The sequence below is a fragment of the Anastrepha obliqua genome, chromosome 5 (assembly GCF_027943255.1).
Source record: "Anastrepha obliqua isolate idAnaObli1 chromosome 5, idAnaObli1_1.0, whole genome shotgun sequence".
Lineage (NCBI taxonomy): Eukaryota > Metazoa > Arthropoda > Insecta > Diptera > Tephritidae > Anastrepha > Anastrepha obliqua.
Window position 1 is genome coordinate 116,780,816 of NC_072896.1, and position 27,297 is coordinate 116,808,112.

The window sequence follows — 27,297 nt, forward strand, 5'->3', positions numbered from 1 at the left end:
AGTAGACCTATCGCCATGCATTTTCTGCACAACGTAAAGATCTTTTTTGGTAATTTCTACATACTTAGCAATTTTTTTCTTTTTTCACTATTGAAGTAAATGAGCGAATGTTGATCTTCAGATATTTACTCACTATTCAAACTGAAATAACAACGTTTCATGAGCTTCAGAACTGTGTACAACAGAGCCATCAGGCTATATGGATTCTCTTGATTCACAACAACAGCTGCAGCAGCTGAGAAATGTAGGCTTATTTTGGTGATATGTATGTGCAACTGGCAGCCAGCAGTTTTTGAGTTCATAAACAAAGTGGGTTGGTTTCTCAATAGCAATCATTTTATGTAGGTGTTCTAAATCGGGCGTTAGTCTGTGGCTAATTATCAAATAATGTTAGTGTGATTGATGTCTGGAGCACTACTACAGATTCCCGTAATTTAAGTAGGCCATAATAATTCTTGTTTGATGCCTTATGCTCCACTAGGAGCTAAAGGAAAACATGTATATACATATAAATCATAATTGCTGTGACAGTTTGCAGCGATATGGACAGGGTTGGTTCACTCAAGCAATAGCCTTCAATCGGACAAGCCCCCATAACCTGTATATACATTTCCTAAGTTACTTCATTGGATAAACGTGATGGATATGTATATTTTTTTTTTTATTTAATTAAAATGATTGGATGAAAATCCACAAAACGCCAGGGTATTCCACTGTATGTGAGATCAAACTGTATATTGACGTAAAACTGTACTTATTGTTATTGTAGCAGCATAAACATGGGGAATGCTGCTGAAGTCACAGTCCTTAGCCGACTGTCGTGAGACCGAAACTGTACTCGTCTATAGTGCTACTACGGCAGCCCCTCAGTCATCTTCATAGTGTAATTTTTTGGATTGAGTTAAATTGTTTTAGTTTTAAATCAATGGTTTGATATTCCTTTTAGTGCATTTCATTTTTTTTTTTTTTTATTAAATGTAATTTTTTTGATTTTTCGTATAATTTTATCTTATAAATGAAATTTTTTTTTGATTTTTCGTATAATTTTATCTTATAGATTTGACTTGGAAACTTTTCTTATATTGGCGAATTATTTTTTTAACTCATTTCACTTTCTTCACATATATTGGTTTTACTTCTTTTTATATTGGTTTATTCTTATTGTATCCGACAGGTCTCTGCGACCTTCCATAAAGGCACGTATACACACAGACACTCATTGTGCGGATCGTATAAAACGCACGCCACATTTTTACAACTTGTACAGAAATTCATAAAATATTTCAAATGAAAACAATAAAGAAATCAAAACTAATGTACATACCTGTACATACATACATATGTATGTATGTGGGTAATAGACAAAGAAAAAAGAACAAAGTTGCAATTGCAATAAATCGTAATTTAAAAATTGCTGAAGATCATTACTAGCATGTTAACTAAGAATCATAAAATGAAAAACAAATAATAAATAAAACAAAAAATAATTAATTTAAAATAATATTAAGCAAATTGAAAAATTGAAACAACATTCAATTAAAAAATACAAATATAGTTATGAAAACTTAGCTGAACTATTCGTAGTAAGAATACACATGTTGAAGATCTTAAAACTCAAAACAAACAACAAAAAAAAAAAAACAAAAAAAATAAAATAAGCCAGTTAATTATATACGGATATTGAGTTAACAGAAAACACTAAATTCAATCGAAATGAAATAAATTAAAATAGTAAAAAATAATTGAAAAATAAAGAAAAATTGAAACGAAGAAAATCGACTAAACATAAATAAGAATCATAAATAATATAATAAGAAAGACAAAGCATTAAAAACATGATGTTGAATAACAACAAGAAAATAACAACAGTTTAAATAACAGTTGCTAACATAACACATACAGACAGACAAATTTTGGCAGCAAAATTTAGGTTACCAACGAATATTAGCACATTTAAAGAAGCGACGAAGAGAATTGTGAGAAATGGGTTACTCAAAAAATTATTATTATTATTCCCATGCCACTCTCCCCCTCCATTTTCATCAAGCACGACGGCAGCTTTGAACTGCAAGGCGTATTGGCACTTTTGTGTTTAGTGTTTTTTTTTTTATTTTGTTATTTCATATAGAATTATAAAATATTACTATTGTACCGAGAATATCTCACTTCTCTTTTTAATTATTACTCATTCTATTTTTTTTATTATATACCTATATTTCGTTAGAGATGTAAGAGATTTTTTTTTGTTGCTATTATTATTATTACTATTTATTTATTAAATTATAATTCAAATTATAAATCAATAACTTACAGCACTAGCTACTAGGGCTATCGGCTATACTCAAAAATATTTAACAAAAATATTTTGGCTTAGTAAAAAGCCATGTTTTTAAAGTGAAATTTGAGTTCAATGTTTAGTTTGACTTTCCACGACTCATTTCGATCATTTTAAAATGCTTGAACAAATGTAAAGGGTCTTCCAATAAGAAGTGTTATTTTGATATTCAAAGAAAAATGCTATTTTTTAATATAAATGATCGGATGTTTATTTCATTATAAAGGGCAAGGTATGCCATTAATAGTGGAAAATAACATCAAGCAAATGACCAGCACGACCACGCCTACAGGACAAAATCCTTTGCATGAAATTTTCCATAACCGAATTGCAAAGTGGCTGCCCTATGTCCTCGATAGCCTCACGAATTCCATCTTTGAGGTCTTGAATCGACCCTGGGCTGTTGGCGTAGACCTTCTCTTTCACGTGGCACCAAAGAAAAAAGTCACAAGGTGTTAAATCACAAGACCTCGGTGGCCAATTGTGACCACCTCTTCGAGAGATAACAGGGTCCGGAAACTTTTCCCGTAAAAGATCAATGGTTTCGTTGCTTGTGTGGCACGTAGCGCCGTCTTGTTGAAAATAACGTTGTTCAGATCAATACCATCCAATTCCGGCCATAAAAAATCGTTAATCATCTCTCGATAGCGATAGATAACACCCGTTATTGGAAAACTCGAATATTATAAATTGCAATTTCATACTTATTTGATTGAAACATCAATCTTACCAACAACAATAGTCGCGATTCCCTCAGAAAATTAAGATTTCTTAATGTTATTTTATGAAGTTTATGTTTACTTCACATCAGTCTTTACAACATCAATTGTTGCGAAACTCTGCCAAAAGCCATTTGCTACAGAATTTCGAAAAGTGAAAAAGCGCCGTGCGCGCAGAAAATAAAACTTTATTTTATTTTTTATTTTATTAAATTTAATTTTTCGTCATTTAAATTTTTTTTATTACATTTAATTTTACTTCATTATATAATTGAAACATCAGACTTTACAACAAAAACAGTTGCGACTCCCTTCCGAAAACCATTTGCAATAGAATTTTGAAACATTTAATTATTTATTGTTTATTATTATTATTTATTTATTATTTATTTTGGTACATTTAATTTTATGTCATTTTATTTTATTTTACCTTAGTTTATTTTTTTATATATTTTTATTTTACTTCATTTTGTTCTTTATTTTATTTTATTTTAATTTCCCCCTTTCTTTCAAATTAATTTTCATTTATTTCTTCATTTGGTTTAATTTAACTTAATTTCACTTTATTATTTTATTTTATTACATTTTATTTTTTATTTTATTTTATTTTATTTTATTTTAATTTCCCGCTTTCTTTCAAGTTGGTTGGTTGGTTTAAGGGTGACCCCGCATCGGAGTACCACGTAGACCGCAAGTTGGGTCCGTTGTGTTGCCCTAGAGCTCATTATTTTAAATGATTTCCCCACCTAACCGAGATTTTTTATTGTAGATTTTGATCAAAGATATTAATTCGTTTCGAAAATTTGATGAGAGATTCGATTTTCAGGTCCGAGAGTACTGAAAGATTGTCAATTGTTGGAGAGCCTAGAAGAGCGAGTCGACTTCTGGCTAGACCCGGACAACTGCACAGCAAATGTCTGCTCGATACTTCCTCATCTTCGTCCTCGCAGTATCTGCACAGGTCGTTCTGAGGAACCCCGAGCCGACGTGCGTGAGTGCCCAAAAGGCAGTGGCCGGTGATAAGAGATGTTATATGCCTTAGTTCGTGTTTCGAAAGACTTATAAGGGTTTTTGTCTGTTTCAGATTGTAGGATGGCCAGATTTGTCTGGTCGTAACGCAAGTAGTTTCCACTCGCCACCTCCGATCAGCAATGCTGTGAAATTCTCGATCGATGAGCATTTTACATGTTGAGAGCGGAATGTGGATTGTGGGTAGGTCACTAACATTTGATTGCGCAGCTCCAGCTCTTGCGAGCTCATCAGCTTTGCAGTTGCCTTCGAATCCACTGTGACCCGGTATCCAGATAACTTGGACAGAATTCTGAACACTTATCTCGTTAAGAGATAAGAGACAGGATCGAACCACATCTGAGTGGGTATAAGAGGAGCTGAGTGCTCGAACGGCCGCTTGACTGTCGGTGAAAAAGCGGATATCCTCTAGTGATATTCTATTTTCTAAGAGAGTTTTCGCAGCATACCAGATAGCGCATACTTCCGCTTGGAATACGCTACAGTAGTCGGGTAATCTAAATGATAGATTGATGTGAGGGGATTTGGAAAAGATTCCAAATCCCACTTTACCGTCTTGTTTTGAACCATCTGTATATATAATCAGTGGGCCATCGATTTCGGTTAGATTTGTCTTCCATTCTTCCCTAGTTGGGAGTGAACAGGAGAATAGCAAGGGTGGTGATGGAAGACTTACATGATAGTCTATGTCGGAAGAGATAACAGTGTTCCTGTTCAGTATGGCCGAATGGCCAAGATACTTATTCCATTTCGATATAGCATTCATGCGTGTCGCTGCTTTCGCTGCAATCGCTTTGCCAGCCAGATCGATACGGAACAAGTGGAGCAACGTATTTAGAGCCTTAGTAGGTGTTGTACTTAAGCATCCTGTTATCAGGAGGCAGGCTGTTCTTTGAACTCGATCAATTGTGGCTACTCTACACCGTTTTTCGAGTGCTGTCCACCATACAACCACACCGTAGAAGAGTATCGGTTTGATGATCGAGGTATATATCCAATAAATGATCCGAGGTGAAAACCCCCAGGTTTTGCCTATAGCTTTCTTACAAGTATAGAGAGCTATGAAAGCTTTTTTACATCTGTTTTCGATGTTCAATTTCCAACTCAACTTCCTATCTAGAATAACTCCTAGATATTTAGCTGAATCAGATAGGAGTAATGATTCCCCTTTTAAAGTTATTGTTTGCAGTGGAGGAGATTGTTGTTTCCTATTGAAGAGAACAAGATCTGTCTTTGCTGGATTCGCATTTAGTCCGCATTCGGTGCACCATTTTGACAGAATGTTGATTGAGCGTTGCATGAGCTCAGTGAGGGTATTCAGGTGTTTGCCTGACACGCAGAGTGCAATATCATCTGCATAGGCTACAACCTTGCAGCCTGCTTTTTCGAGATTTCGAAGCAAACTGTTTACAGCGAGATTCCAGGTGAAAGTACTCCGCCTTGAGGAATGCCTTTGACGGCGTACATTCTCATGCGGCTTAACCCAAGCTCTGAAGTGATTATTCTATTTTGGAGCATTTGTTCGATCATCTTTCGGATGGAGTAATTAATACCCAATTTGGCAATTTCCGACAAAATAGCGTTGGGTTCAATATTATTAAAAGCACCTTCTATGTCCATAAATGCGACAAGAGAGTACTCCTTATTGTGAAGGGAAGTTTCCACTGTTTGCACCAGTGAATGAAGTGCCGTTTCAGTCGATTTCCCTTTAGTGTAGGCATGTTGCGCCTCAGAGATCAACTTAGTATCAAGTTGGGTTTTGATTTGCTCATCTAAGACTTTTTCAAAAGCCTTTAAGCAAAAAGAGGTTAGGCTAATGGGCCTGAAGTCATTTGGTTTGCAGTGTGAAGGCTTCCCCGTTTTCGGAATGAATACTACCTTCGATTTCTTCCAAATTGTCGGAAGGTAAGAGAGATTTAAACACTTGTTAAAGATCCTTGTTAACCAAGGCAGTAGAATTTCCAGTCCTTCTTGAAGTTCTGCTGGAATGATGTTGTCAGGACCTGGTGATTTAAATTTTTTAAAGCTTAGTATTGCTGTAGAGATGCTATTAGAGCTGATTAGATCTGATCTATTCCCATAATTACTCTGAAGAGTACTGGGAAGTGCAGGTAAGTTGGCAACACAGCCTGGAAAGTGAGATTCTAGAAGTATTCTAAGAGTGTGGTCAGTTGAAGTAGTCCAAGTTCCATCTTGAGTCATGATAAAACTGGGAGAGACTGGGTTTGATGCAAGAATCTTGCGTAGCCTGCTTACTTCTGAAGTGTTCTCTAATTCTTGAGTGTATGATCGCCAGGATGTGCGTTTTGCACTTCTGACAGCTTTCTTAAAGTCTTTGAGACATTGTCGATATTCTTCCCATTCGTCTGTTATTTTAGATTGGTTAAAGAGTTTCCGAGTTCGATTGCGAAGTTCTGAGATTTCTGGAGTCCACCAAAAAGGTTTATGCTTACCTCCTGTTTTCGTCAGGGGGCAAGATTGTCGTGCTGCGCTTTGACACGTCTTCGTTATCATGTTAACAGCGTTTTCGATATCGTTTTTATTTGCCATTTCAAACTGCCTGATATCAGGAAGTCCATTGGCAAGATGTTCTTGATATTTGATCCAATTCATACGTTTTTTGTTAAGGTACTTCATGGGTTTTGCCGTTTCGGCTTTTAGAGTGAATGTTATATATTGGTGGTCGGAAAAAGAGTGCTGTTTATCAACACTCCAGTCCTGCACCAGTTGTGTACATGATTCGCTAGCAAGAGTAATATCGAGTACCTCTCTTCTAGACGAGTTAAGAAACGTAGGGACATCACCTCTATTACATATATCAAGCTTATTCGCTAGAATGTAGTCAAAGAGTTGCTCACCTCGTGTGTTGTTGTTTGTACTACCCCAAACAATATGATGGGCATTAGCGTCTGCTCCAATGATGATGCGTTTCTGCTTCAGATGCGCCGTATTGACTGCTTCAGGAGGAGGCGCCTCCGCTGCGTCGTAAGGCATGTAAGCCGACACAATCCAAATCGGGCCGTGGACAGCTTCAACCTCTATGGCAGTGGTGTCAGCGTTGCTAAAGGGAAGAAGAAAAGCATTAATATGTTTTCGAATGAGAATACAAGAGCGCGATCTAACGTTAGCCTCACCTTGAAACAAGGTGTAGTGCCTATCTTTCAGGCCGCATATCTTGTTGTTTGATATCCAAGGTTCTTGGATGAGAATGATGTCCTCTCTGAGGTCAGAGAGACGAAGAATGAGGGCTGCCGAGGCAGCCTTAGAGTGGTGCAGATTAATCTGCAGCACTTTTAGACGCACATTCAATGACTGTGTCGTTCGCGTCATCACTGCTATCTAGAAGTCTATCCTCGTCCCCGAGTTGAATGTTAAATAAGTGTCCCACAAGTTCGCTGTTCGATTCCGAGTCGGACTCAATCGTCGAAGCTTGTGAGAGAGGCTTATCGACATCCATCTTGGGGGCCGCCGTACTCTCTTCGCTGGGTGCGAGGAGATTTTTCGGCTGATAGGTCCAAATGGTAGTGATGATGAACCCGAACGCCACAATCCCCTTGCGGTCGTCCAGTGCTTTAACGCTTTCCTGGTCCAGGAGCAGCGTGATATGTCTGGAGTTTCCTGAAGGCTCTTCCACCTTAACTACCCTCCAGTTTTCGGTGGGTAGGTTCGGGTTTCCGATCTTCAGTAGCTCCAGAATAGTTTCCGGATCGGATGGCTCTAGAGGTATTCTTGCTCTGCCGCGTGGTTGGTTTGGAATTTCGCTCTTATTGACGAGCTTAAGATTCGCCCCGGGCCATACCTCGCCGAGTCGGTCGAGGGCCATGCCGTACAGGCTGACAGAACGTTGATCCGAGCACGCGATCAACTTGACCCTTGCCTGGAACCATCCCGCGTCAGAGCAGAAAGGAGGAGGCCCTGGGTTCTGTTTCAGAACGTCCAGGTATCCCAACTGAAGTTTTCTCTCCACAATCTTCCAGTTTGATGGAGAGATGAAACCGTCAGGGTGGCTCTTATCCACCACCGCCATGACCAGACTATTTCTGGCAACTTCGCAGAACTTGCGTATTTTGACCTCAGAGGAAGCTTTGTGCTTCTTGGGGTCGTTGGAGCTATGAGGATCCTCTGAAGACCGCTGCCGCTTAGCTGCACTCGGTTTTTCTTTGGACGCCTCATACTTCCGAAGGAATTCCCGGGCCCAATCGAGAGTTGCCTTTTGTTGGTCGGACAGCTCCTCCTCAGGGGTTTTGCCGAGCTTTTCCATAAGGAAAGTGGCGCGTCTTTTGTCTCTATATCGACGGAGATGAGGAGGGACAGGTTTTTTGGAGACTTCTGTCCGATTAGTTTTCCCAGTTTCTGGCAAAACAGTTTTGGTTATTGATTGTTTCTCCGCAGCCGAATCGGTTTTGGAGGAAGTAGAAGCCACCTGGGAGTGCGGTGGTGTCTCCTTGACGGTCTTGCTCTTAGTGAGCACTTTAGTCACCGAAGGGGTGGTTTTTGACCCCGCCATAAGTTTGGTGGAGCCAACGGGTCTTCCGCGTCGGGAAGGAATTTTTTGTTGTGTTGTTTGTTTTGTGTTAGTTTTGTTCATTCTTTTTTGCGGGGCGGTCACTCAGCTGACGAGTCAGCAGTCGTAACCAGAGATATTCGTAGGGAAATAATGGGGTTCGCCACGCCAGAGCCCTATGCCGTGGTAAGTCGGATTTAAACTGGGGTGCGACAGGTGCCCCAGAGTCCGCATACTAGCGACTTAGCTCACCCTAAGCCATGCATCCCTCGGCGTATGCTGTTCCACCTTGGATTGGTAGCCTTTGATATAAGGAAGTGGCCTTCTCCCCGTGAGTCCATGTTTACTCCATTCGTATTAGCAGAGACATGACCTACTAATACGAGTGGCTTCTCGCCTTCCACCGAAGTGGATATGGGTCACTGCCAGCAATTATGGCAGTTACGGCACGCGTGCAGTAACACTGCACTACATGTTGTTCCCCCTACCATAGTTGTTGGTTGACGAGAACTAGGCTGGTTCGCGAGTAGGCTTTTACCAAGGCTATGACCTACTTAACCACAGAAGATAACTGTGGCGTACCCTATCCACCACCTGGGACGCGCCGCAATAGGTGCCCAACCAAAGGGTTAAAAGTTAATTTTGATTTATTTCTTCATTTGGATTAATTTAACTTCATTTCACTTTATTATATTATTTTATTTCATTTTGTGTTTTATTTTATTCTATTTTATTTTACTTTATTTTATTGTTTACTTTATTATTTTATTTTACTTCATTTTTTTATTTTACTTTATTTCATTTTTTTTTTGTAATTTTAAATTTCAAATTAATTTCTTTATTTGATTTAATTTAACTTCATTTTACTTAATTATTTTATTTTACTTCATTTTCCTTTTTATTTTATTTTATTTAATTTTGTTTTATTTTATTTTATTTTTTTTATTTTATTTTGTTTCATTTTATTTTAATTTATTTTATTTTACTTCATTTTATTTCACTTCATTTTATTTTATTTTATTTTATTTTATTTTATTTTATTTTATTTTATTTTATTTTATTTTATTTTATTTTATTTTATTTTATTTTATTTTATTTTATTTTATTTTATTTTATTTTATTTCATTTTATTTTATTTTATTTTATTTTATTTTACCTTGGTTGGTTGGTTGGTTGGTTTAAGGGTGACCCCGCATCGGAGTGCCACATAGACCGCAAGTTGGGTCCTTTGTGTTGGCCTAGAGCTCATTATTTTACCTTACTTAACCATCTTTCTTTCAAATTAATTTCCATTTAATTTAATTCTTCAATAAAATTAAATTTTATAAAACTTTGCTAAACTTTATAAATTTTATAAAAACTACTTTCCTCATTTAAATTGAAGAGCCTTTTTACACGATAGTTATTGAAAACTAATCTGCATGAAATTATTTCGGGCTTACGCAGCAGCTGCAATTCCACTATAGAGAATTTATTTTTTAAAAGTTTCAACAAATATGTTTACATTTAAAAATGATGATTAAGTTTTGGAAATTATTTGAATGCGAGAAAAGTTTGCAAGTTTAAATTTAGAACGACTTTTGATAAACAAAGAAAAAATCATAGAAATGCAATACAATGAATCGTAAAATTTGTTTAAGAAACGAAATCCTAATAAAATAAAAATGTTATTAGTAAAAAAATTATTATTAATCTTAGTTAAGTGTTATAAAAAAAAGTAATAAATGTAACAATAATTAACTAAAGGAAAAACTAAACAAAGAAAATAAAAAAACAAAAGCGAGTTTATGTGAATGTTAGCGTTGTAGATTTAAGAAAAAAAGGGTAAATTAATAAATCAAATTAAATTGTGACAGAATAAACAACTATTACATACATACGTACATTGTAGAAATGTGTCTTCATTCGTTTGCGTGGGGTGATAGAAGCAAAATGGGGCAACTGAGTGAGTCCATGTGGCCGTGCGACACGGATTTTTCTACACGCAAAGACAGCTAAAATCACACAAAATGAATCGAAAATATGCTTTTATAGTCCGGGAGCCAGGGGTCATTTTGACCTCATCATTTCATGCCGACTGATTTTAATACTGAAGGCAGTCGCCATCCAATGGATAACGAAACCAACCGTCAGCTGGTCCAGTAGCGGTGGGTACGTGCGTGGGATGCTGCGAAACGTGTCGAAAAAAAATTTTAACAACTCATTTAATACCGGCTGAAATTTTTTTTGTGTATTGTTGACATTTAATAGAATAAAAAAAATAGTCAGCTGCGCCGTAGAGGGGGGAAAATACGTCATGAACAGGCGAACTTGTAAAATAAATTAAAAAGTAAAACTACTTTATGCCGAATGAAATTTTTTTACATAATTTTGGACACATGAAAATATAATAATGATGGTCAGCTGCTTTTATAGCGGTGGGAAGACCGTCAGCCGAAGCATTGAAAATTCCGCGCGCCGCCGATCAACAATGATATGACTGTCGTGAAAGACAATGGCGTTCTAACAGCCAATGCTATTAAAAAGTCAGTATTTGCATGCGCTTTCAAGTTGGCATTCAACAAGTCCAAATCCACCGATGAAAAGATGAAAAACGTTCCCACGACAGCCAGTCCTAGTTACCAGAACGAACAAGACTTATATATATTAGAATATGTCTCCTCACTAACTACCAATTTTCAAAAAGCTGGAAGATGTCTAGCAGCAATCACAGACATACAACTAATATGGCGGCGTTGATTTCTAATATTTTTTATTGAAAGAAGTTTACAAGCACTTCATTGAAATACGAAATTGCACCTACACATTATTATTAATAAGAGCATGTCAATGTTATTTTTAAATTCATGTTCATTTACGTGTGATGTAAATAAAACTTCTTAGTTCATAGATGAGATTAAAGTTACATAGAGCATTGCTTGTATATATTTTATGTATAAATTTTACATATAAATCATTAATACTAAACTGGCGATTATTTAATATCTGTATTTAGTGGAATAATCCTTTGGTGACACGACCAGACCACGTCCTTTGCGTGCTCCTCTATACACTGTTTCAACTATATCGATCATTTCTTGCTTATCCTCGAGTGGCCAATTAATTTTATTGTTATTGCCGGTACCCAAATCAATCATAATATGTTTATTGCGGAAGAAAAACATTACTGTGCAGGGATCGTATAATTCATACATCTTATTGAAATCGGGCACCTCAGTGATGTCCACCAAATAAATTACCGCGAAATTTTTCACTTTTTCCGCAATGCTGTACATGACTTCGTCCATTTTCATGCAAGCAGGATCCCAATCGTGGCCAAAACGTATGACCTGTAATAAAAAAATCGCAATATAAATGAAATAAATAATATTGCATTTGAGTTTCCAGAAAATTGTCTAGTCAACTCACAACAACACGATCTTCCTCTGATAGTATAGCCTGGTCCACTTGCCAGCCATTGTGTAAATGCGGTAACATATACGACATTTTGATAGCTTTTTTATAGAGGAACTGCGAAAATTATTATTTTATTAAATTCAAAGTAATTTTCTCTCTTAGATACCACAAAACCAAGACGAGGAACTTAGCGCACGTAAATACTTGTCAATTTAATAAACATTTACAAACATATGACTGACAGGTTCACAGCTGTTCGCTCATGTAGGTATACTCGAAATTCGAATATTCTAAATTCGACGATGATGCCACATCTGGCAAAAACACAGAAAGCCAAATTTATTTATTTTCGAATATGATATATATAATAAAACCATTTTTTCACCTCTGATTTATATTCCCTCTAACCTCGGTAACGTAATTTTAATGGACTGAAATAGCAATTTAATTTCTACTAAGGTCTAGTTAGTTGACGTCGGGATAATCTGATTATTGTGAATAGCTTAGGAAATAATTCACAAAAACATCCTGTACGAGACTGTTCCGCTTTTCACTGAACGTGTATTATCAGAGCTTATTAGAAATTGAAAAGCGGCACTTTTTCGAAAACATCTCTTTAGGTCCTTTGTAATAATTTCACAACTTCAATATTATAACGTTATTATTTCTCGTAATAATGTTGCATTTATTCTACCCAGCACACCTATAGTCGCATGCACTTCTTCAAAATGCTGCACTCGACCAGCAAAAATTGCATTGTTTTCTACCCTCTACAAAACATAATGAGGAGCGTTTCCTAGCTGGTTTTAATTTATCTGCTTACAAGTTAGTCAAAATAGTCGTGTGAAAGTATTAATCGTAGTTAGGAAAGCTATGAGAACTCTTAATACAAAGTTTGGTTTAACTGAATCCAGTTTTTAAAAAAGTTGCCGGGTAGGGTTTAATATAATTGTAAGCAAAGTATATTGACTTATTTAATGAAACTTGGTGGAGAATCTAGGGAGTGGTTTAGGAACAACCATTATAACTCACAAAATTCCGGAAATTTGCAATTATTTGCTTTCAAAGGGCCTTCGGGAGCTTCACTATAGTTTGGCACATTTATAATTTTTTTTTCTAAACTTCGTCACACGCGTGTTTTTAGTAATTTTTATACTAGAACTCGAAATATTTGCATCAAAATCAAATGCAAATGCATTTGTCAATATCATTACTTTCAAATTTTAAACGAGAATAATAGTTCATTTGAATTGACAACAGCCGGATTATCGGATGTTTGCAATTGAAAATAAAAATATGAACAAAAATGAAGAATTACAATTCGGTGTTGATGATACTACACACACGCATATGACGTTTTAATTTTCGGCTTAATGGTTTTAAGGTGGAGAGGAGTTCCATAGAAAAATACTGTGGATGACGTAGCCGGTGTTGGACTGATGAGAGTCATTTTTTTTAGCGCGGCCATAGGCTGCCCATGCGAAAAAGAGTTCTATACGAAAAAATTGCAAATACCCTTTTGTAAAGCTTATCGAAGCAATACAATACATTTATATGGTAAACAGTGCCTTTTGGTTTTCAATTACATCACTATTTTTTGTGTTAACTTTTATCATTCTCTTCAAGTTTCGGTGAGTTATACACGTATATAACGTAATCCAGATAATTGCGTGGTTTTTATTTTGCCAATTTCCTGCTGCTTATATTTTCAAAAATGTTTCTCAATTCTAAACTTAAACAAAAAATACTGTATATTCACAAACACTTTCCGTTGAACGTCCATGCATGCGTACTTCGCTTATTTTGGGTGTATGGCAATACCAACTTTTTGCTAAATTATATAACTTTAACAATAAATTACTTAAAAACTATAAGCCTCCGGAGGGTGGGGTTTTAAGTTTTAAGATGGCGATACACACCTCTAACCTCCCTTTGTATCCTTTTTTCCAAGCGTGTTGCATTATACTAAATATTACCCCCAAACTCTATGAAATTATCAAACAGTTTTTGTACTGACTACGCCTCTGGCACCGCGATGCCAGCTACATTTTACACACGAATTAAAGCTGTCAAATTGTTTCTTTTTATTTGTTGCTGTCGGGAACACGTTGCAGTTTTCATCAACGTTGTGCATTTTCTTCGGTGGTTGGAGTAAATATATCAAATTCCAAAAAGAAGACGTTGCAAATCAAACAAAATGGTAAGCCGCGTAATTCCAAGTACAAAAACTTGTTCGTCGAATATGCAAATAAAGTGTCTTCGACGCATGTCATGCCGCTTCTGAGCCACATGAAATCTGACGCAATATGGGCAGCTCTACACAATGATTCACGGTTTATTCAATTTATTAATTTATGTATTAAATCACAGGCAAATGTGGAGCGAAAGGGCACCTTCAAGGTGGAATATCTACAACAAATCGAGAATGATATGCGAAAGCGATGGGAAGAGGAACATATACATGAAGCGGATGCGCCACTTGAACCACGACAACGTTTGGATGAAAAGTTCTATGTCACCTTTCCATTTCCCTACATGAATGGCCGTCTCCATTTGGGTCATACTTTCTCGCTTTCCAAAGCGGAATTCGCAGTGCGTTACCAGCGGCTAAAGGGACGGCGCGTGTTATGGCCATTTGGTTTTCATTGCACTGGCATGCCTATCAAAGCGTGCGCCGACAAATTGAAGCGTGAGTTGCAAGATTATGGTTATCCTCCGAAGTTTCCAGCCGATGATGCATCAGCAGTTGTGCAAGAACAGCAACAAGGCGATGTACCCAAAGATAAGTCGAAGGGCAAGAAGAGCAAAGCTGTAGCGAAAACAGCATCGGCTAAATATCAGTGGCAGATTATGCAAAGTCTCGGTTTGAACGATGAAGAGATTAAGAATTTCGCAGAGGCGGAGTATTGGTTGGAGTATTTCCCGCCGTTAGCCATCAAAGATCTCAAGAAAATAGGATTACATGTAAATGATGAAACTGTACTCTTGCTACCAGATAGTCTAACATACTTCCATTCTAGGTGGACTTTAGACGCACTTTCATCACAACTGATGCCAATCCATTCTTTGACTCCTTTGTATGTTGGCAATTTCTGCACTTGAAAAAAAGCGGCAAAGTGATGTATGGAAAGCGCTACACTATTTACTCGCCTAAGGATGGGCAACCATGCATGGATCACGATCGCGCGTCCGGCGAAGGTGTAGGCCCGCAAGAGTACACTTTAATCAAAATGAAGGTGCTTGAGAAACCAGCGAAGTTGAGGTAAGTTTAATATTTAGTAAACATATTTTTTTTACAGATTTAAGTAAAAAAGTTCCAAAATTTTAGTGCTGTTACTGATCCTATATTTATGGTGGCTGCTACGCTTCGTCCAGAGACTATGTACGGCCAAACTAACTGCTGGTTGCATCCTGACATTAAATACATTGCTTGGGTAACGACGCATTCGAATGAGGTTTGGATTAGTACACGCCGCGCAGCGCGCAATATGTCATACCAGGGATTTACTGCTGAGGAAGGTAAAGTGGTAGAGATTGCCGAGTTAACCGGACAGGAATTGTTGGGCATACCTTTAGCTGCGCCAATGACATCACACAAAGTCATCTATACACTGCCAATGCTATCGATTAAGGAAGACAAGGGTACAGGCGTTGTAACGTCTGTGCCGTCTGATTCGCCTGACGATTATGCGGCTTTAGTGGATTTGCAGAAAAAAGACGCTTTCCGCCAAAAGTATGGCATCAAGGATGAGATGGTGCTTCCTTTTGCGCCAGTACCTATCATAGAAGTACCCACATTGGGCAAGACCTGCGCTGTGTATGCCTATGACAAATTCAAAATACAATCACAAAATGACAAAGATAAATTAGCTGAGGCGAAGGAGCTTTGTTACTTAAAAGGTACCCCATTATAAATATTTATTGATTGTCATTGATGATCATGTGCAATTTTAATATCCTAAAGGTTTTTATGATGGTGTACTTTTGGTTGGCGAGTTCGCTGGGCGCAAAGTGCAAGACATTAAGAAAGACTTGCAGAAAAAGCTTGTGGCTGCAAATGAAGCGGAGGTCTACTATGAACCAGAGCAGATGATCATATCGCGTTCCGGCGATCAGTGTGTAGTAGCACTTTGTAATCAGTGGTATTTGAACTACGGCGAACCTGAGTGGCAGGCGAAAACCAAAAAGTGGTTGGACAGCATGGAATTATACCACGAAGAGGCACGCAATAATTTCGAGGCGTGTCTGAATTGGTTGCACGAATACGCCTGCTCACGTACATATGGGCTGGGCACCAGGCTGCCATGGGACGACCAATGGCTCATTGAATCGCTCTCGGATTCGACCATTTACATGGCTTTTTATACAGTTGTGCATCTGCTGCAAGACGGTTCATTTAGAGGCGAAAAACCGAGTCCATTGGGTAAGAAGAAATCATTGGATTTCTTAAAAGCGGAGTTTTTCATGTGACAACCTATTAAATAACTTTTAAGTTTAGGCATCACTGCAAAGGATATGACACCCGAGGTGTGGGACTATATTTTCTTCAAAGAAACACCCTATTCCGACAAGCTGCCAGTAAAGAAGGAGTCACTCGACATTCTGCGTCGTGAGTTCGAGTACTGGTACCCATTAGATTTACGTATCAGTGGCAAAGATCTAATCAATAATCATCTAACCTTCATGCTGTACAACCACACTGCCATTTGGGATAAGGACGAGAGCAAGTGGCCGTTGGGTACACGTGTTAACGGCCTGCTGCAACTCAATTCCGCAAAAATGTCGAAATCAAGTGGCAATTTCCTTACACTCTACGAAGCTGTTGAGAAATTCTCTGCGGATGGCACGCGACTTTGTCTGGCCGATGCTGGCGATAGTGTGGACGATGCAAACTTTGTTGAAAGCACCGCAGATGCAGGCATTCTACGACTCTACACTTTTATAGAGTGGGTGAAAGAGATGTTGGCCTCACGTACACTGCTCCGCAAGGGCGCACCTGACACGTTCAACGACAAGGTGTTCATCAGTGAAATGAATCTGAAAACGCGTGAAACGGATGAGAATTACCGCAAAATGTTGTTCAAAGAAGCCTTGCGTACTGGGTTCTATGAGTTACAGCTGGCGCGTGACAAATATCGTGAACTTTGCGGCGCTCAAGACATGCACGAGGAGTTGGTGCTTGAGTTCATACGGCGTCAAGCATTGCTAATGGCGCCCATTTGTCCGCATGTCGCCGACTATGTCTGGGGTCTGTTGGGCAATAAGGAATCCATAATGCATGCGCGCTGGCCGAAAGTGGGTGAAATCAATGAGATTGATATTAAATGTTCCGAGTATCTCATGGAGTCAGCACACGCCTTCCGCCTTAACTTGAAGAACTTGCTGCAAGTGAAGGGCAAGGGTGGCAAGGAAAAAGCAGTGGATCCGACCAGCGTGAAGCCGTACGGCGCTTTGGTGTGGGTGGCCAAAACTTACCCGCCATGGCAATGTTGTGTGCTCGACACGCTGCGTACATTGTACAACAAACATGGAAAGCTGCCGGAAAACAAAATTATTGCGGCAACGCTGCAGCAGAAGGAGGAGCTCAAGAAATTCATGAAGCGGGTGATGCCATTCGCGCAAATGATACGCGAGAAAGTAGAGAGCGGTAAGGGTGTAGAGGCGCTGGCTATCAATTTAGAGTTCGATGAACGACAGGTGCTGCTTGACAATCTGGACTATCTCAAGAACACGCTGAATGTATGTAGATTCGAAATATTAAATTATTTGTAAAACATAACCTAACTTTATTTTCTTCGCTCTATTGTTTAGGTGAATACCATAGAAATAAAATACACCGATGATCCGAGCGCGCCTGAAAAGGCGCGCGAAGAAGTGCGTCCTGGCTCACCCTTCATAGTGTTTTCGGTTACGCCTAATATCACCGTCGAATTGACGAATCCTGTGGAGCGTTCGGGGCTGTTTCAAGTGACTGGCGTTATTTGCGAGGGCGATACGGTGAAGCAGTTAACTGAAAAGCTTGCCAAGCTGATAAGCTTTAAAGGTAAAGTTACAAGTGCTGTCAATGCTCGTTAGGGTGGGAAAGTAATCGGGAGAAACAGCCACTCAGCATTTTTGGAGTTACCTTTGATAGTTTGCTCTTTCTCTGCGCACACAACCGCGATGGTCACTTAAGTCCAAAACCATAACGAGGTCCTCAAATAGCTAGCGGGCAGTACTTGGGGCAAAGACAAAGAAATGTTGCTGGTGACATTAAAAGCAATCGACGCCCGTCTGGTTGCCTGAAACGAGTGGTACGCTGCGAACAAAGCTCCGGCCATGCCAATATACTGCTATTGGGACAGCTACGGGATACCTCCTGATGTCCCGCCTACAACAACTACATAATGAGGCACAGATGCTCTCTGTGAAGGAGTATAACAAACTACTCAGTAAACGGCTTCCACTCGGGTGCTATTGTAGGCTTTACCAATGTAGATTCCTGTTTTAGCTGAGGTGCTTAGCCAGGCACAGCAGCAGGCATCTCTTCGACTACTCCGACGAAATCCAAGAAAAAACTAACCGACTAACTACTGGACCGGACTGTGTTTAGACAGACAATCAACGACATTAATCGACCGTAATAGAAGTCCAACCATTACCCGCAGCAGATGAAGAGCTCCAGCTACCCCGAGAGACCCACATAACCTTGGATATTGTAGCAGGCTAAACTCTTACCTATCCCGAAACGATACTAAGCACCTTTTCACATGCGCCTCAAAATCTACTCATCTGACACTTTTTTCCCCCTCTGTACCCAACCTGTCGAAACAGCACGCTTTCTGGGGCTACCGTTAGTTGAGCTAGACGAAGACGACTGGCAGCTACATTGCACTGACAGGGTTTAGTAATCTGCTACAAACCCAACAAAACCGAAACTTTTTGGTGTGATTGAGTTGCAGAACTTTCGAGCTTCATTTTTAATTTAAAAAGTCTAAAATTTTGTTTAATAATATGTTTTTTTTTTTGCATTACAGCTGACTTGTCCACGCTCCAAATTTGGCGCTACGATGATCCTTTGCTTGGACCACGCCAAATGCCAAAATTCCAGGACTATAAATCAGGCAAATCTCTTCTCACCGAAGGCGTATTTACGTTGGATGTAGAAAAGAAAACAGTTTCCATGAAAGTCGAAGATAAAGTTGTCGAAGTTGGACGCCATTTTATTTATGTGGTCAATTAGTTTGGCTCATTGCAACACAAAGAAACAAGGAAGAAACATTAATTTATTTCATGTACTTTAGTTTGCATAATTTATGGTTGTTCAAAGGATTTGATTTTTGCGGTTCAGAAATGGGAAAATTGTGCTTTTGAATTAAAAAAAAAAAAACAATAAAAAATAAATGAATTGCGGTATCAAAAATAACATTTTTTTATGTAGAAAAATGTAAAAAAAAATATGCTTTTTAATAGCTGTGCCCACCGCTAGGCGCCTTGATACAACTGCCTTTCTATTATATAGATTTCATGTGTAATATATAAATACACATATTTTTGCCATACAAATCTATTTACTATTTACTTAATTTATAACTATTGTGGATCTATTGACGCAACGCTTATTGTTAAGTGCTTTAATTTTCACTTGTAAAAACTAGTTAGTTTATCTGAGCCATATCAGCTCCTTTAAAGCTTTGTCAACACCGTACGATCGCGCACAGAGTAACCCCTCGGCATTATGTCTGCGCTTCTGTCTTGTTGGCCTAATTTCAATTTGCAGAACCAACAAAATGGTTTAACAATGCAATTCGAGTCAAGTACTGCTTGTTGAAATTATTCTATAATGTGTGTGTGTGTGTGTATGTGTTTAGATAACTCACTAATGCATAAGGCTATAAAACCGTGGGCGGTCAAGATTGTTGCGTCCAACAATAGCAAGAAAAAAAAGAAAACAAATACGGTTTGACATAAATGCGATCTAGATTTGTTGGGTGGTTGTTGGCGCTTATGCGCTATAAAAGCGGTAAGGCTTTTCAGCATAATGCCCAGTTTTTCTTCGATATCCGTGCAGAAATATTGGCGTGTGTGGAGTGAATTTTCGATTTCGTTTTTATATAAAGGAAAACATGATGAGCAGAACTACGTCATATTTATTAGCTGTCACGGCTTTTGTTGTATGTGGATTAACACAGGAAGTGCGAGCTGGAGGTGTGTTGGACATCTATTTTCCTTTGTTAAGTGACATTAAATTTACGCATGAAAAGGTTTTGGGGAGATTGTGAGCCGTTTTTTTAAATACAGTGTTACATCTTTTTTCTATTGCCGTACTGAAATTAGTCCAACAGTATTGTTTTTGTTAACGGAGAAATTAAAAGTGCGAAGGAGTGGTTTTAGTAAGCCTCTCTTTCTGCGGTGTTCCAAAATTAATATGGAACTTTGCTAAATAAACGTGTTTTCACAAGAATTGAGCCAATAGGTGGCAACACTGTTCAAAATCACGGTTACATTACAGTGTAAAATTAAACAATTTTTAAGCACCACTGGTTGATAAAATTATTCTAAGTTATATGTACATATGTAAACTTAAATTTTCCTATGAAGAAAGGTGGCAACCTTGCTCAAAATTACACTCAATTAAAACATTTTCCGTTGTTTTCCATAAAGTCATGATTTTATAAATTTCTTAAATTGTTAATTAAAATTTTTGTATGACTAAAAATTTATTTAAAAATATTATAATTGAATTTTAAAATAACTAAAAAAATGTTTAATTACTTTTAAACTTAAAAACAAACTTTTTTTAAATTTTAATACCAAACATTTTATTAATAATTATAAAGTCATATTTAACTAAAATTTTTGTATTAAAAAATGTTGGCAACCCTATTAAAAATTATACTCCGATTAAAGCCTATTGAACTATTTTCAATGAATATCTATATAGCAAAATTGTTTTTTAATTAATCAAGTAGTTGTCAGCCCGTTAGTATTTTTAGTATTAAAAATGTTAGCAACCCTGTAAAAAATTATACTTAAATTACAGTTTTTTTAATTATCTTTCAGTGGATACAGAAAAATTAAGTTCAAAAACGATTTTTTTATATTTTAAGTAAATTTTAATTTTTGGTACTAATAAAACTTGGCAATCCTCTTAAAACAAAGGGCACTTTAAATAATTTTTTTCATATTTTAAAATTATTTTTTATCAACAAACAAGTTGTTGGCTCTGTTTAAAATCTTAGTTAAATTAAAGAGTTTTTAAGAACCACTGGTTGATAAAATTATTGTTAGTTGCATGCAAATTTAAATTATGTGCTTAAAAAAAAAAAAAATAAATAATTGGCGCGTACACTTCTGTTAGGTGTTTGGCCGAGCTCCTCCTCCTATTTGTGGTGTGCGTCTTGGTGTTGTTCCACAAATGAAGGTTTAAACCGTTCTCGAAATTAGACCCAATTAAAACTTTTTCGTTTGTTCCCCATAAAGTTACGATTTTGTCATTTTTTTGAATTGTTACTTAATTAAAATTTTTGCATTACTAAACAATTTTTTAATTATTTGTAAAAATTAAAAAAAATGTAGTATTAAAAATTTTACTCCGATTCTAGTTTTTTGCTTTGAGCATTTTTCAATAGATATATACATGTTAAAATTGTTTTTGAATTAATTTTGTTGTTGTTAGTAAGCAAGTTGGCAACCCTGTTAAAAATTTTACTACAGTTAAGGTGTTTTAATCAATGCATATAGTAAAAAAATATGTTCAAAAATAATTTTTGGATATTAAGTTAATTTTAATTTTTGGTATTAACAAAAATAAGCAATCCTGCGGGACAAAGGTCACTTGAAAAAAATTTGTTTCATATTTTAAAATTGTTTTTTATCCACAAAAGTTCCTAGCTCTGTTCAAAATCACAGTTAAATTACAGATTTTTGAAGCACCACCGGTGGATGAAATTATTGTAAGTTGCATGCAAATTAAAATTTTCTTATTAACATAGGGTGGCAACCTTCCTCGAAATTAGACTCATTTAAAACTTTTTCGTTTGTTCCCCATAAAGTTATGATTTTATAATTTTCTTGAATTGTTACTTAATTAAAAGTTTTTTATGAAAAAATGTTGGCAACCCTATTCAAAATCATACTCCGAATAAAAGTTTTTGAGCTATTTTTCAATGGCAAATTTCTATCAACATAGCAATTTTTTTTCAATTAATTAGTGTTAAAAAATGTTGGCAGCCCTGTTCAATTTTTTTCACTACAATTAAAGCGTTTCTAACTATCTTCTAATCCACATAGTAAAAAAATAAGTTTAAAAACAATTTTTTAGATGTTAAGTCAATTTTAATTTTTGGTATTGACAAAAATTGGAAATCCTTTTGAAGCAAGGGTCACTTAGAAGTCTTTTTTTATATTTTAAAAGTGTTTGTTATCAACAAAAGTTGTTACCGCTGCTCAAAATTGTACCTCAATTAAATTTGTTTTTGGAATACTCTACATTGGCCAACCATAATTAAATATTATTTTTTAACTTTTTTAAGTTATTTTTTGCGTTTTTAGTTAGCTTTAGTTTGTTGAATGTTGCCTAATCTACTTGCAGGTTAAATACTTTTTTATATCGTCCCCTTAGTATTAAAATAGCCTATACATTTTTTGATGTTTTGAGAAAATGAATTTCAAACTTTTTGTCGAAAGTAGCTCTCACTCAAATCTCGTTATGTCTGTAAATATTTATTATTTTTTGACTGACGTTTTGACCCACTTTGTGGAACTAGAATTTGACAAAATTTTTACCACATATAAAATCGACGATGGAGCATCCAAAAGTTCAATAAAAAAATAATAGCCTATGAGCACATAGGCTATTGTTATACTAAGGGGACGATATATACCAATTAAATGATATCGTTTTTAAACTTAAAATTTTGAATTAAAAAAGTTTTTCCAAAAAAAATTATATGGCAACAATAATTAGGACTATAGTATTTCTGTATTAAAATTTTCTTATCCGTAGCAAAAGATCACTATACTTATATACATATATAGTAGGGTCGTCAGTTCGGTCCTTTTATACGCGGCACCGATCGGGGCAGATGCATTGAACATAAACAGCTATTCAAGAAAACGAATATCCATCTATCGGCTCGCGGACTATTAGCGGCTTCCATATAATTTCTGATAACCCTTTCTTCGTCATTGCAAGACTAATTCCGGTTGACATTTTGGCAAAAGAAATGAAGACAGTAGGGATTGCAGCAGAAGAAAGGCGTCGTTCTATTGCCCACTGGCAAGACCGGTTAAACAGATCACTTAAGGGTAGATGGACACATGAGTTAATACCCACCCTTACGGCGTGGTTAGAAAGTAACCATGCGGAAACAAAATACTACCTAACTCAATTCCTTCCCTATTTAGAAAATACCTCCTTAGATTTGGTAGCGACAGTTCTCAAAACTGTTCAATCTGCATTGAGAAGAAAGAAGATGTTGATCACGTCTAGTTCCAATTCCCATGCTATGATCCCGAAACCGTTAAAATCTTAAAAGGAGAAAATATTGTAGACTTTATGCTGAAGTCAGCTGATAATTGCAAAGGAATCTGTGGAAATGCATGCATATTGATTATTATTTTGAAGGCTTTTTAACCAAAGAAACTTTACGGCTAAAATACGCCATAAAGCCTTTTCGACTCACAGAAAAAATATACGACTTTATTGTAGGCGAATTACAAGAGGTGTTGGATAACCTAAAATTAAATTTGAATGATGTTATTGAAACTCGAATAGGGAAACACTTCAAAAAACTACAGCTCACCGCAAATACCGCCAGAACTTTTGACATTTGATCTACTAAATGGCATGATGAACCGCATGATTCAATTATTAATTATTAAATCATGGATGAACCGTACGACCCTCATCAAAGACAGCGAGCAATGTTTCTGACAAAAACACAGCGGTTGTAGCTGTGGACAGCAGTCAACTGTTTATTTTCGATTCGGTTAAAGAAGTACGCATAGAAAAGTGAAATCATAATCAATTCCTCTAGTAAATATCTGTATCTTTCCATATGAGGCACGACCATAAACTATGAACTGGAAAACTACAACCCCACCTTCTAACTGTTGCAGTTCTGGCTTTGGATACAAAGATGCTTGGTTTGCGGAATACGGGAAGGTCTGGAATTTATCTACCCAATTAAAAATATGCCATTAAATCATTTGTCAGTCTATGATGTGGCGAACTCATAAGGTGTAATGTTGATAAATAGTAGTAATCAGGCAGTTTAGGATACATTTTTGGTACTCCAGTATTCCGTATTAATACAGAATCAACTAACCACCAATCTTTTTTTTTTGTATCTATATCTCCTAGCCTGCATTATTCCACAACCATTGAGGGGACAAACAGTCAATATGGTGCGTGTGGATAATGACGCTTTACCCTCCGATGTAGTCTTACCCCGGCCACGCCTTGACGGACGTATTGTTGGCGGTTATGAAGTGAACATTACAGATGCGCCACATCAGATTTCTCTGCAGACAAGTGGTGGGCATATATGTGGAGGTTCTATTATAGCGGTAAGTCATCATATCTGTAAGAATTTTTTGTTTTTGCACGTTTTATTATTCGATATAATTGAGATGCTAATGGCTAGGAATGATACATTTTCAAAGGCGTGTTAGTGGAAAAATGATCAAAAATTGATATTACCACATCATCTGACGTTTCTCACAGCAACTGCTGCTCTGTGGGCATGCTTCCAGACTATCGTAGAACTTTACAGGTCAATATCCATATTCATATCCAGGGCTGCTTAACTCCAGCTGATCATAGACACGTTTCCGGAAACGAAGATTCAAACTAACGTAGGAAAGTGACTGTGAGCGAACTCAATAGAAAGAATTCAAATAAATAATAGTTTAGTTTTCCTTTGACGAAGAATACTCAAAGAGCTCCCACCCGCTAATGGAACAACCTTTGCAAGAGCAGAGTATCGAGCTCACTTTGGCCGGAATTTTCAATGAAAGAGTAGAAGATTAACAAAATCGAGTATTCACTTCTCACGAGAAAACTCAAAGGAAACTTGACTATGGCAATGATTCTAGCAGGATCACATTTGTTTGCGAATAACCAGCTTCCTTAAAACCTCTCTTCAGACTTATAAGCAGCTACTTCTTGAAATGCACTAAGACAGTATCTCTTCTCTCTCCGAGGAACGTCTCTCTTGAAGAGCTTGCGGTAATTTTCTTTTTTTGTTCGGACAACTAGCAAGTACAGCACCCAGACAACATTAAGTCCATTGTACTGGACTCGGGTTCTCTTTCTAATTTTCTTTAAATCTAGCCGACCCCCGAAGAAATCTGAGTAGATCTTGTGATACCAAGGAGCCAAGGTGGTCGCTTCTTAACATATCAGTGTCAAAGACCTCAGCCTGATTCGAGCGAGCGCGGGGTAGACGTACTGTGTGATCCGCCTTCTCATCCTCCTTTCCACATGCTGGGCAGAGTGAACTGTCTGAGATTCCTACCTTTTCCATGTGCTTCGCCTATAGAAAGTGGCCCGTCATCAGTCCAATCAGCTGCCTACAGTCCCTTCTGCTTAATGATAGGAGGATCTGCGACAGTCGGTCGGACATAACAGGTCACATCAGTTTTGCCCGTCTGCAGCCTCTCAGCCTGCCAAGCTCGCTTGTGGATTGAAGTAACTCGTTTGCTAACCGTGGCTTTGTTGGCTGCAGAAGGGAGTGGCAGAACGAGCTCTGGGCCAAAGAAGTTGGCGTATGATAATTACTAAAACAAAGCGATGCTTGAGAAATGTGTGGGGTAATATTCGAGAGCCATCTTTATAGAGCAACTTGTCTAATCTAAATTAATTTCATTACAACTACTTAGCTTACTTTAATGAAACTCAACTTTTCTTTTCTTCTTAGCCCCGCTGGGTGCTCACAGCCGCTCATTGCACTGAGTAAGTTGCCACCAACTTTCCATTATTTCAAATTTTAAAACCCAATTCTTATTCCGCTTCATCTTTTCAGCGGGAAAAATGCCCAACAACTAAAGGTGCGCATTGGCTCCTCGGAAGCCTCCAATGGTGGGCAATTGCTACGCGTCAAAGATATTGTACAACATGAAAAGTTCAATTTCTCCAATGTGGACTATGATTTTTCGTTGCTGCGTCTTGAAAAAGAAATTCAATTTTCGGAGAATAAAAAATCGGTTAAGTTACCTGAAGAGAGTAACGAATTCATGGATGGCGATATTTGTTATGTGACCGGTTGGGGTAATACGCAAAATGCGAGCGAATCTCGTCAGTGGTTGCGTCAAGCCGAGGTGCCACTTTTCAATCAAGATCTCTGCTCGGAGAAGTACAAAAAATTCGGCGGCGTTACTGAGCGTATGATTTGCGCCGGTTATCTGGAAGGTGGTAAAGATGCCTGCCAGGGTGATTCAGGTGGTCCGCTAATTAGCAAAGATGGTGTGCTGGTGGGTGTGGTGTCATGGGGTTATGGCTGCGCCAAACCCGATTATCCTGGTGTGTATTCTCGTGTGCAATACGCGCGCGAGTGGGTACGACAACATAGTGGAGCGTAGCTTGCTTATGGCAAGGACAAAGGCATTCTAAATCATTTCAAAGAGAAGATTTAGTTTAATTGTTATGATTAATTTGCTCAAAATAAAAATTTCTATAATTTTACTTGAAGAGAAATCATTAATTGAATAGATGTTTGGTCAATCTTCTTCTTTAATTTGTGGCATTGTGATAAAAATGGTAGCATCTATAGATTATCCATACTCTGAACAGCAGATCGTTTTTATGAGCGGCTTTTTAATGGCAGAAATGCACTACAGAGACCCGACTTAAAGGCCCGAGCCAATGCTTACAAGCTCCGCTGAATTTTTTCAGTAGCAGAAGTAGAAGAAGGCTAGAGCCGCTCTCCGGCTTTCCATGAGAATACTAATGCCTTACAGGACTATTGGTGATTTGGCCACCAGAGCGATGAAAAGTTAAAGTCTGTTCAACACTTCCTGTGCAGAATGCCTCTTCTTCTTCTTAATTGGCGCGATAACCGCTTACGCGATTTTGGCCGAATTTAACAAAGCGCGCCAGTCGTTTCTTTCTTGTGCTAACCGGCGCCAACTGGATACACCAAGTGAAGCCAAGTCCTTCTCCACCTGAACTTTCCAACGCAGAGGAGGCCTTCCTCTTCCTCTGCTACCACCAGCTGGTACCGCATCGAATACTTTCAAAGCCGGAGCGTTTGTATCCATTCGGACGACATGACCCAGCCAACGTAGCCTCTGGATCTTTATTCGCTGCACTATGTCTAGTCGTCGTAAAG

At 37.6% G+C, this 27,297-nt stretch overlaps 3 protein-coding genes across 3 annotated transcripts; 2 read left to right on the plus strand and 1 right to left on the minus strand.

The window, feature by feature from the left end:
* Window positions 1-11,483: 11,483 nt before the first annotated feature.
* LOC129247778 (thioredoxin-like protein 4A) lies at window positions 11,484-12,202 on the minus strand. Its single transcript, XM_054887078.1, has 2 exons — window positions 11,996-12,202; window positions 11,484-11,916 (listed from the first exon to the last, which is right to left on the minus strand). The coding sequence occupies exons 1-2, from the start codon at window positions 12,071-12,073 to the stop codon at window positions 11,566-11,568; spliced, it is 429 nt and encodes a 142-aa protein (XP_054743053.1). The 5' UTR covers window positions 12,074-12,202; the 3' UTR covers window positions 11,484-11,565.
* A 1,858-nt stretch (window positions 12,203-14,060) lies between these two features.
* On the plus strand, window positions 14,061-19,388 carry LOC129247040 (leucine--tRNA ligase, cytoplasmic). Its single transcript, XM_054885907.1, has 8 exons — window positions 14,061-14,183; window positions 14,354-14,947; window positions 15,004-15,245; window positions 15,312-15,883; window positions 15,948-16,406; window positions 16,482-17,722; window positions 17,795-18,026; window positions 19,000-19,388. Exons 1-8 carry the CDS (start codon window positions 14,181-14,183, stop codon window positions 19,203-19,205), a joined length of 3,549 nt encoding a protein of 1,182 aa, XP_054741882.1. The 5' UTR covers window positions 14,061-14,180; the 3' UTR covers window positions 19,206-19,388.
* A 97-nt stretch (window positions 19,389-19,485) lies between these two features.
* Window positions 19,486-26,557, plus strand: LOC129247041 (trypsin-1). The gene is made up of 4 exons (XM_054885908.1): window positions 19,486-20,170; window positions 24,330-24,535; window positions 25,888-25,922; window positions 25,993-26,557. Exons 1-4 carry the CDS (start codon window positions 20,089-20,091, stop codon window positions 26,546-26,548), a joined length of 879 nt encoding a protein of 292 aa, XP_054741883.1. The 5' UTR covers window positions 19,486-20,088; the 3' UTR covers window positions 26,549-26,557.
* The last annotated feature ends 740 nt before the right edge of the window (window positions 26,558-27,297 follow it).